Source organism: Gavialis gangeticus, unplaced genomic scaffold (assembly GCF_001723915.1).
Source record: "Gavialis gangeticus isolate Ggan-Ray unplaced genomic scaffold, GavGan_comp1, whole genome shotgun sequence".
In the NCBI taxonomy this organism is placed as follows: Eukaryota; Metazoa; Chordata; order Crocodylia; family Gavialidae; genus Gavialis; species Gavialis gangeticus.
In genome coordinates this window covers 10,758,912-10,770,385 of record NW_017729003.1, presented here as the reverse complement: position 1 = coordinate 10,770,385, position 11,474 = coordinate 10,758,912, and the positions used below count along the sequence as shown (strand labels likewise).

The 11,474-nt window shown below is 42.0% G+C and overlaps 1 protein-coding gene across 1 annotated transcript in view; it reads right to left on the bottom strand.

The window, feature by feature from the left end:
- Nucleotides 1–11,474, bottom strand: part of SGPL1 (sphingosine-1-phosphate lyase 1) — a 43,428-nt gene that overhangs the window by 18,443 nt on the left and 13,511 nt on the right. Inside the window, exons 4-5 of the mRNA XM_019507816.1 lie at nucleotides 8,728–8,807; nucleotides 5,606–5,734 (exon numbers count right to left, since the gene is read on the bottom strand). Of these exons, the coding sequence (XP_019363361.1) occupies nucleotides 5,606–5,734; nucleotides 8,728–8,807 (209 nt within the window). The remainder of the gene's footprint in view (nucleotides 1–5,605; nucleotides 5,735–8,727; nucleotides 8,808–11,474) is intronic.

Here is an 11,474-nt window from a genome sequence, read left to right as displayed (position 1 = left end):
GGGGGGGGGGGGGGGAGGGGAGAGGAATGAAGAAAGCAGCAGCAGCAGAGCACCCCTTCACCCCTTCTCAAACTGCTGCATTTGTTTCATTGTTCATACCCTACAAATTCCAATAGTTTGGGACTCTAAAATCAAGGAACAGTGATTTTTAACCTTTAGAAGATTTCCTTGTCTCACTGTCACTGCATTTCATTATGAAATCTTTACCCTATCCCTCACAATCACATTGCTTCACTTATCACAGCACCAGAATAAAAGACAAAAACTTGGAGCTGTAGGTTCTAGAAGTGAGAAATCATCACTTGAATTGAATTCTTGCTTGGAAATATTAAAATCAATTTAGAAGCCAGTGACCAAAGCTAACAAAGGTTTATCTGGGTTGTAGTACCCTATAAATAAGTGGCAGCTTTTTTCCTAAGGTGGCATGTTCTTTGAGAATATACTATGATGGGAGCATGTTGTAAGACCCATATAAACCTATAAATGTCTCCTGTAATATACATAGAGAAGGTGATTCTCTCCATCAAACCTGACAAATTTGTAGATGGGATACCTAGAGATAAGGTGACAAAAAAATTCAGCAAATCACATTTTATTTAAACACTAATTGCAAACATGCAACTATCTACTCAAGAAAGGTCTAAAGTGCTTGGAGCTTGAAAGGACAAAGGGAAGGAAAAAAATGCGCCAAGCTTTAAAGGCAGCTCAGGAGTATCAAATCTTTCGCTTCTTCCACTTCAACTATACTCTTGGGGGAAATTAGAAAAAGGGGAAGGAAGACTTAGCAAACCTTTAGAGAAAACACTTCAGGGCTTCCTGACAACTAACACGTGAGTGCAGAATTCAGTGGAAGAATTCAGAGTTGTTCAATTTTTAATCCTCTAGCTGAGAATGGGGAAGGTATAAAGGAAAAGAGGGATGGAGGGATTTAAAGTATATATCAGATACATCATATACACATGATTTTCCTTGCAATGCTGTAATCAAAACTAGTGTTAGTCTAATCATGATAATCTGTGATATTTAGAAGACGCAACTAAACTTTTATAGAAAACTTCTACTCTTCCAGAAATTCTAAGGGAAACCCATGCTAATTCTCAGAATCATCACTTTAAAAATTATGAGGCTTGCAGCTGTTAATCCCACTCACATATCACAGAAGAAAATCCCCACACCACAGATTGAATTTACTAGTCTTTCTGAATCATTTAAATTGGAGTCTCTTGGGAACTAAAACCACTGGTTCCTGTACCATTATTACTGTTCCATCTAATAAGTGAAGCACAAAAGAGAAAGAAGAAGAACTTGGAAATAACTTTTCCATGTTGGAAAAAGCTAACTTGGAAAATTTCCAGAAAGCAGTGCATCATTTCAAAGAATTCATAACATAGGGGTGAGTCTGAAGACCTCACAAGGGATTTGTAAATAGCAGTATTCAAAAATAAAAAGAGCTTCAGCAACATGTTCCTAGAATGAAGATAACTTCCATAAATAATGAACATTTAACTTAACATTCAGTACTCATGATCCATTTCATTTAAATACCTGTCCAAGTCATCAGTTTCCTTACAAGTGCTGTATACAGTCATACAGGAGAAGACCTGTATTATTCTCATGAGCTCTTATTTTTGAGACTGCTTTACAATCAAGTCAAATCTGTTTCCTTATCATAGAAAGAGAAGCACTTTCTTTTCATTCTCCATGAATCACGGTCCTGGTATTTCTCCAGTGGCATCCAACATGTTTCACATGTTCTAATAGACAGCTGCTGCAGCACCATTAGAAAAGCCAGTCTGGTTTCAACTCTCTACTTCATGCATTCAATGGGGTTACCTCGACCAGAGTGTGAAGACCACTAACACTAGACATGGGCAGCTAACACTTCTCAAAAACAGCAATTACACTCACCAAATTTACCAATAAAAACAGGATTCTCTCCAAGGTGCAATAAAAATAACCAATAGCCGTATGCCCTTAAAAGAGCCAATAACAACTTAAGGCTATTCCATTTTTTGTAATGTTCCTTTTTAAGTCTGCCCATTTTGTAGTTTCAATTTCTTAAGTATCTTCTTTCCCTGAATTAAGAAAAATCCCTATAGGTATTAACTGCCTCATGCAAGGCATGCCAGTACCAAGGCAGGTGACCATTTACAACAGTGACTTTAAGAAGTAGTAATATAAAAGTGTTGTTTTCAATATTAAAAAGTGTGTATGCATGTGTGTTTGGGGAGTGGAGGGGTGGAATCACTTCAGTTTGAAAGATGATCCAAAGGCACAGTTCTTTGGAACAACTATTCAGCCATCAGAAATCTTGATGATATATTAAATATAAAACCTTATCTAGCAGATACTCATTTGAAATTCTGGCTCTCTCCAAGACAACTTGTCACACCATTTGCTCAGGAGAGTGTCTCCAAATCACCCAAGCCTTCCTTTAACTGCAAATTGCTTCTTGAAAGTCATTGTTTAGAACTGTGTATCCTTTGTGGCAGGAGCTGACCTGAAAGATCAGTTTCAGGAAGTTAATTAAAGAAGTTAACCTACTAGTTTTTCTATCCAATTTCTCAGCTTTTCCACTGACCTTGTTTATAGGAGAACTGTTCAACCATTTACTATTGTCACCACTTTTCTTACACTTCGGTTTGAAATCTCAGCATGACTTAATGTCTTATTGCCTACAGCTGTGAAGCCTCATGGTATGCCGCAAGGCTCATTTAATTACAAAAGACTTTAGGGAGGGGAGAAGAAAAAGGGTAGGAAACAGAGTGGAAAGGGTTCTCAGGTCATCTGTGGTAATCTTCTGGTTTTGGAGAGGGCTGTCTGCTACACCTGAGAATTTATCTCAGCCCTCCCCTATGCTGTGCTTAACTTGCTATGTCAAGCTTCCTATAAATCATAGACCTAAGGAAGAGTGTCTTGCATTCAAAAGCTTGTCTAACATTATGCCAACTACATAATCCAAAAAAGATATCTGCCTAAGAAATCCTTGTTGGAACCAGTTAGGACAGAGTAGCACTTTTAGAAACTACCTTCCATTGGTCTCCCCTTGCATGCTACTACATTTTTACTGTAAAGAACTAAGCACATAGATAGAGCCAAGGTAGACTTTTTGTTAAATGTAGGCGTTTGCACACGCATTATACAATGAAAGCTGTAATCATCTCAGGTGTCGCAAGTTTCTGTGAATGAAGTCCTCCAAAACAAGTGACAAGTACTGTAGCTCCTAGAGTTTTGCAAGACAGTCATTAAATTAGATCAATTAAAATTAAAAATAATGAAGATTGATGTGACAGGGTATAGATCCAGACTATCCTCCTCTCTGCTGATAATCCTGTCAATGTCCTCAGCCCCATAAATCAGACAAGATAACAGGTGGGGTCAAGCATCTTACCAACACAAACAAGTTTGTTTGGTTTTCTCACTTTAAACCTTAAGCTGGTCAATCAGTGCAAGTACTGCAACTGAGCTGCAAAGTCACCAGCACCAATTCCATAGCTGGTTATAAACATACGACTAGGACTATAAACATCCCCTACTATTTCATACATTCCTGTTCATAAACTGGCCAGGCAGAAGGCAGGGTGAAGTGGCACCTTAAGAGACTAACTGGTTCAAAGAGGCATAAGTTTTAATAAGCAACAGCTGATGCCATCATATGTTTTGGTCACAGCACCTGACAAAATAAGCAGTTAGTTTCTAAGGAGTCACCCTGCCTCCTGCCTGACTTCAGGCTAACACCTCTCTACTCAAATTGACCAATGTTTGTCTTTTGCCCCAACTACTCTTATTGGAAAGCTGTTGCAACATCTCTCTTGTCCTGTAAATTTCAAGACTGGATTTATCCAGTCATTTCATCCCCATCTACTCTTGGGCAAACACTGCCATTTAGCCAAATGGCTCTTCTCCCTCTCCACTGCTTTAGCCTCAATATATTTACAGAGAGTAAACATAACCCCTCTTTCCAGGTTCTGAGAACTCACTTCATCGTTTACCACCAGTACCTTCCCCCAAGAGAATTAGTTCTTTGCAATTTATTAGACTCTTGTAATATAGCAGCACTTACAACTGGTATGAGACTAAGGCCTCACTGTGAACCAAGCCCTTGCTTTAAGAAGCTCACCATTACCCGCATGATCCAGCGACTACCCGCATGATCCGGGAACTACAGGGCAGACCCTACAATGAGAGACTGCGGGACCTGAACCTGTTCAGCCCTCACAAGAGAAGGCTGAGGGGGGACCTGGTGACAGTCTATAAACTCACTAGGGGGGACCAGAAGGGTTTGGGCGAGACCTTGTTTCCCCTAGCGACCCCTGGCATAACAAGGAATAACGGCCACAAGTTGTTGGAGAGTAGGTTTAGATTAGACATCCGTAAGAACTACTTCACAATTAGGGTGGCTAGGATCTGGAACCAACTTCCAAGGGAAGTGGTACTGGCTCCTACCCTGGGGGTCTTTAAGAGGAGGCTTGATGCCTACCTAGCTGGGATCATTTGAGCCCAGTTTTTTCTCCTGCCCTGGCAGGGGGTCAGACTTGAAGATCTATAAGGTCCCTTCTGACCCTACCTCTATGATTCTATGATAACATAAAGACTAGAAATAAATAGTAAAGTACAAGAAACACAAAATTGGAAGTGGACACCAAGTTCAGTCCCCTGCATTTGCAGACAATCATTTGTGACAGTTCACTAAGATGACCACTTCAAACCCTTGCATAAAACTACAAGGCACAAAACCAGAATTGTCAAGGACATGCCATAAGTAAAAGTAATGGAGATGAGGACACTTCCAAATCCCTGCTAATGCGATGATAGAGTTGTAATTGTTAATGTATATAATACTTGCTGTGTTTTTAAAACCAACTATCCAATACACCTTGTTCCTAAACATTCACACCCTCTGCTGTCATACTAACATCTGGTTTACACCACTTGGTTCTACCAGCCAAAAATTTTTGCATCCACATTCCCAGCTCTCCAGTGGCAGTAGTACCCCATCTTTCTGCTGGCAGAGCAAAGCCAGTTCCCAAATGACAGAAGGCTTTTGCATTTGTAAACTTTGAGGCAGTGTAAGCTAACTTGTTGAAACTGCTATAAATTGGATAAAGACAGTATGTAAAACACCTGATTTATCACAAAGCCATTTGGCACCTAGAACAGCTTGTTAGTGGTATCACAATAAGCCAGAGCAATAAGTAGCCCTAGTTTTGGTAAGCTGACAAATTTGCAAATCAGAGCAGTTTAAATAAGCTACCACACAAAAAACTGCTTCCAAACCAAAGTTGGTTATTTGATCCCTTACCCACCTAGCACCAGCAGAGTGATACCAGCAGAATGATACTGGTTAAAAGTATAGAAAAAGTGTCAGCAAAGTCACTAGGGTAGCTATAGCCATACTGCTCAAGACATTCCTTTGCCCACATTCGGAACTCTTTTCTCAAATGTTTCCAAGAAGGGTTTGCCAGTATAGCTCTACTAACCAACCTTTCTAGTATCTGTAAGGTCTCAGTCACACTGTACAAGAATAATATTAGCACTGTTTGTAGAAAGGAAGCAGGAGTGCAGAATTCAGTTAGAAGGGTCAGGTGTTAAGTGAACAACTTACAACACCACAGGAACTGGGTCCCCCATGGAAGAGCGTGCATGCCATCCTCACCACCTCTGCTTCCATCTTCCTCAAACCGGGGAATATGTCGGGATGAAGGGGATTACTCCATGCAAACTTTTCATATACCTTTAGGTAAAAAGCATTTCATTATGTTCTGATATTGTACAAAACAAAACCTAGGTTTATCATTCAATAAATCCAGCAATAGCAATCAAAACTGGCATTACATATATTACGAATGAGCTAGCACAATGAACTATGTTCAGCCATAGCAGCAAGTAACAAAAGAAACAAGGCTTAGGAGGTCAACAGCAGCACACTGCGGAAGGTAGGTGTAGCCAGGAGTTTCTGAAGCTACAGATGAGATGACACATTCATATTATCTAACCACTGTTAATAACCCCCAAGTTAGAGTACATTTGGCCTGAGGCATGTTTATGCTACAACCACCATCCCATTAAGTACGGGTTTGTTTTTTTAAAATAAATTATGAGTTCCAAGTACACCTGTTTAAAAGAAAATATATGGCTGCTTGAGGACAGAAGCTTTTGTTCTTTTAAAGATGAGCCACTAAATCTTAGTGCAAGAAGCAGTCATCAGCTTATTCTGAAAAAGTCACTTCAGAATCAGTCAAACTGTAATTATTTTGTCTTCAAAGTAGACTTTGGAGTAACCACAAGTTTTATGTCTAGAAGCAGTACAACTACCCAAATACTCAGAAACAAGCATTCACAGAAGCCAGCATTTCTTTCACACACATTCTAACACCATGGCTCTCAACAAAGACAGTGGCTTTCATTTTGACTGTGGTTCTAATTTTGATCTCCACTGGCCAGAATAAGGAGCAATTCTATTGAAGTTAGGGAAGACTATCAACGGGAGTGACAACATAACCATCAAGAAAGAAAAAACAAAACAATCTTTGGAACCAAAGGTTTTAAGCATGATTTCCTACAGAAAACAGTGATGGAGATCTATGCATTCATACATCCATGAGGCAGGGAAGCAGCAGGCATGCATGCACAATTCACTGTAGCTGCTCTAAAAAGATGTTCCAAAAAAGTAAGGAGTCTAAGACCCTTGTTACATGTTGCACTCTGAGCTGTTCAAATGTTGATCAGTTAGTACTAGTTTGAGTTTGGAGCAGTCACATGTTAAGGCTAAAAAACTGACTGTCCCCTACCTGCACAGCTGTGACTTAACACTAGAGAATGGAGGAACAGGGGCCTGACTGGGAGCTACAGCTGTAAGCTGCCACTGCAGGGCTGGTGAGCCAAGACAAGCTTCTATCCCTGCTCTAGGTGGGGCAGGGGGTATGAGATGGATTGGGGTGAGTGGGGAGGGAGAACATGAGGCTGGTGGTGGACAGTTAATGGGATGGGGAAGGGTAATGAAATGGAAAAAGGAAAGGAAAGGAAGTTAGGGTGGGGAAAGGGGGTGAAATGAAGGAAGGCAGCCACTGAAGGATAAAATAAAAAGTAGTAAATTTTATATGAAAATGACAAAGTAAATTAAAGAAGGTCTCATGTTTTAATAAATTGGGATTGGGATGTGGAAGGTGTTGGTTGTGCTTCCCCGAGTGGCTGGGAGGTGGGAGCAGTGAGGGAAGGCCCTTTTGGAGGGAGCTACTGGCCCTGTCCTGGGAAGGAAGCTGCAGCTCATGGGGACTCAATATGGCCCCATACCTTGTTTCCCACCTTCCTCCACCCGCACTAGACCCTACACCTGGACCCATCCATGCCCTGCAACCAGGCTAGCTGGCATATGTTCTGCAGAAAGTTTGTACAGGGTTGCAGCCTTGGGGGTGATAAAGTCACACTCCCAAGGGTGGGAAGGGAGTTAGCTTGGTGCCAGAACCACCTCCTAGGCATTAGAGTTCAGAGGGTAGAAAGTTTGTCTACAAAGAACATAAGGGTGAGTGAGTGAGGGGGCACTACATCCTGGGATGCTGGAGGACTACAACTTGGGCAGTTCATCTATGGAGAGTGGCCATACAGTAATGGAACATGAGCTGGGTAACATGGATCAAAGATAAACCGGCCCTGGAGTGGTGTAACTTTAAGATGCTTAAAATGTGCTTAAAATTAGTGTTAGGTGTCAATGTGTGGACAATCCGGGGGTTAAGAGCTCCAGAAGCTCCCTAAATTTAATGTGTAACAAGGTCCTAAGAGGACTGTCCTAAACTTTTTTCCTGGAAAAGGAAAAAGAAAAGAAAAGAGCAGCTAGACAGACACTTGACTTGTTTAGAACCCTTTTAACCTTACCAAGGAGAAAAGTGCCAGGCTTATACATAGACTTAGCAAGAATTTAGGTCAGAAGTTCTCAAACAGGGCGCTGCAAGCTCCTTTTAAAGGTGCCAGATAATAGCACTGTTAAGTATGCAAACACCTATATATGATTCGCAGGACAGACCCACAGATTTTGCACATATATCTATAATGTCAAAAACATTCTGACCTATTGTGATCCTTCCAAGTTCTCTGCAACAGAAGAATTGCTCTATTATTTTTCTGTAGTAAAAAAAGTATGTGAAAGCTAAGAAGTGCCTTGAGCTTAATTGGGCTGAGCACTGCTGATTTAGGTGAAGCCAATTTGTCCTCTCTTTTTTTTAAGCTACTCTCCAAATTTGGGCTGCACAGTACAGTTAGCTCTAAGTTTCCTTTTGCCTAGACTTAACCCAAAAGGGGTTACGGTGGTGTAAATAGCCACAGACCAGATCAAGTAGGATTAAGCCATGGTTGCCATGCAGAATTCCTGAAATGTTGCAGAGCCCCACTTTCTCAACATTAGAAGAACACCATCAGTTTATTCACGCATATGCAATCAGCTACTTGCTTTCACATTCCAAACTTTTTATCTAATCTGTTCTTAAGTACCTACAATGATGATGCTTTGACCCCACCCCCCACCAGCAACCTTTGGCCATTTATTTGACTGCCCAATTGTTCTGCTAATAACACCTTCTATTTGAACCTCCACTTCTGGCTTCAGGGCTCTACCACTTTCCAAAACAAAATAATTCCTTTCAGTTCAGGACCTTATGTGAAGGGGTTTATGGTTACTCACCCCAAAGTTTATTTGTAAGTTCAACATATTGTATCGCCTGCAAGCTTGTTTACCTTCACTAGCAGATTGGTGAGTTTCTCTTCACCACTATACACTGTCCCAGAGACTTTTCCATCCTCCCAATGTACTTCACCTGAAAAATAAGCATAAGCAGTGTAAGCTCAAATTGGCAGCAACCTTAGGATATCTAAAAGAGTAAAGAGAAAGTATGTGTCCTAGTAGCTTACCAAACCAGAAGTGTTAGCCTCTCAAGTTACTGACCAGCCCCGACTTCTCAGGCAGTCTTAGCATTAGCTCAGAATCAGAGAAGGAAAGACAATTTTCTCTAAAACACAGCAAATGTTAGAGAAAACTAAATTCCTGGATAGTTGCTTAGAATGGGGAAATCCAAGAAAAGTCTGTCCAAAACGCTGACTTTGGGAATTATCTTGCCTCCTCCCCCACCATGTTAATTGTCTATAACTGCTTAATTTGAGAGACTATTAAAAATAAGTTCTCTATAGAGTGATATTTCCAGACTGCACATGGGGGTCAAACCATTCATAAATATGAAGTGGTTTCTCCAGCCTTTTTCTTATTTCCCTGGTGTCATGACAATTAGCACGAATAAAATTTCATAATAATAGAGCACTCATGGCTTCCACATTTTTTTTTAATGGAATACAGTTGTTCCGTCTTGCTTAGCTACAGAGCGTTCAGCTGAGCAAATTTTATGCAAATAAGAAACCTACTACTCAGTACATTTTAAGTTCCCCAAATTTCTCCACATTGTTGGATTCTAACTACAGAATTGTGCCATATTTGAGAAAGGAATTCAAAGAAGCCTGTACTGCTAAAAACACAGATTTAGCAAATGATTTCATGTAAGGCACATGCAAATGAAAGCCACCAGAGCTACACCCTTCTTTAACACCCTGACATGGTGTCCACCACCTAAGTGTTTTCTGGGTAACTTTCTAAGATTAAGCATATCAGTGCTCATTTTCTATCAGAGTTGGTAAATCAGTCAGATCCTCATACCACCACCCTGTTACCCTCCTGGCAGAGGGGAGCGTTTAAAATTTTCCTATTAAGGGTTTCATTCAAATATATAGCAGGTATGATCATCACTTCCTTGCCCTCATTCCACGCAGCTTCTGAAGAAGGGGGAAGGAAGGAAGTGAACAATAAACACACACTAGTGAAAACCTCAAGGAGTGTTTGAGGGAAAAATATTACATTACATAGGACAGAACAAGTAGCAGTAGAACATCTGCAGGATATTTATTAGACAAGTTTGTATACACAGAATTGATTATTTTTGCTTGTGTAATAATCAGGCAATTTACAGGATCAAATCCAACAGTTACTCCAGATTTGGGAGAAAAAGGATATAATACTATCTACTCCACAAAACCAACATATTTTAGGAAGACTTACTGCTTCAAACTTTCTGATTAAAAGGTAACAGGTACTTTAACTTGAGTTCAAATTTTATCGTAGTATCATAGTGCTTAGGGTTGGAAGGGACCTAAACAGATCATCAAGTCTGACCCCTTGCCCCAGGCAGGAACGGGCACCGGGGTCATATCACCTCAGCCAAATATCTGTCCAGCCTCCTCTTGAAGACCCCCAAGGTAGGAGAGAGCACCACCTCGCTTGGGAGCCCATTCCAGAGCCTGGCAGCCCTAACTCTAAAGTAGTCTCCTGAGGTCCAGGCTGAACCTTCTCTCTAACAATTTGTGGCTGTTGTTCCTAGTAACCCCCGGTGGTGCTCAGAGGAACAGAGCCTCCACCAATTCCCGCTGGTCCCCTCTCAGCCTTCTCTTCTGGAGGCTGAATAGGTTCAGGCCCTTTAGCCTGCCCCACTGCCCCCTGACCATGCGGATGGCCCTCCTCTGGACCCTCTCAATGCTAGCCACATCCCTCTTGAAGTGCAGCACCCAGAACTAGACACAGTACTCTAACTGTGGCCTGACCAATGCTGCATAGAGGGGAAGGATCACCTCCCTGGACCTGCTTGTGATGCATCTGTAGATACACAACAAGATGCTGTTAGCCTTACTGACTGCTTCCTCGCATTGGTGGTTCATGTTCATCCTGGAGTCAACAATGACTCCAAGATCCCTTTCTGCCACCGTGCTGACAAGAAGGGTGTTCCATCAGCCCATAGGCGTGTTGCTGGTTCCTTCTCCCTAGATGCAGAACCCTGCACTTTATGTAAGTCAGGGCTGTCCAACTGGCTGCCTGGAGGCTGCATGCAGCCCATGAGGGGTTAAATTGTGACCCCTGAGCTCCCACCTAGCCACCACACTCCCCTTTTTTCCCCCACCGTAGTAGTAGCCAGGGGATTCAAGCTCCGCCTGTCTCAGGCCTCCCCTTCCTGCCCCTGCCCCAGAACTAAGTGCAAGCTGGGGCTCCTCAGCACGCAACTCAGAAATATGCCAAGGTGGAGTGTAGGGAGCAGCAACAGAGAAGGGGAGGGAGGGAGGGAGGGAGGGAAAACATGTGGTCCCCAGGGCCTGAGGTCCATGCTCCTGCTGGTGTGGCCCCAGCTAGTGTAGCCTGAGGTGCATTCAGCCCCCAGCCACTTAAAACCTGGCACAAGTGAAACAGAACCAAGTGTTACACACTGTCTATGACGGAACCAAGCCAAGCAAGCACTGTAGCTTGACCCTGATGCACACTTTACAAGGTAAGAATCACTGTAATTGAGAAGAGCAAGAGATTCCCTAAAAACACTTTGCTATGCAAGTTATTTTTCTTTTGAGTAATGCTGGGCTTTGGGGGGGGGGGGGGGAAAACAAACAAACTTTTAAGC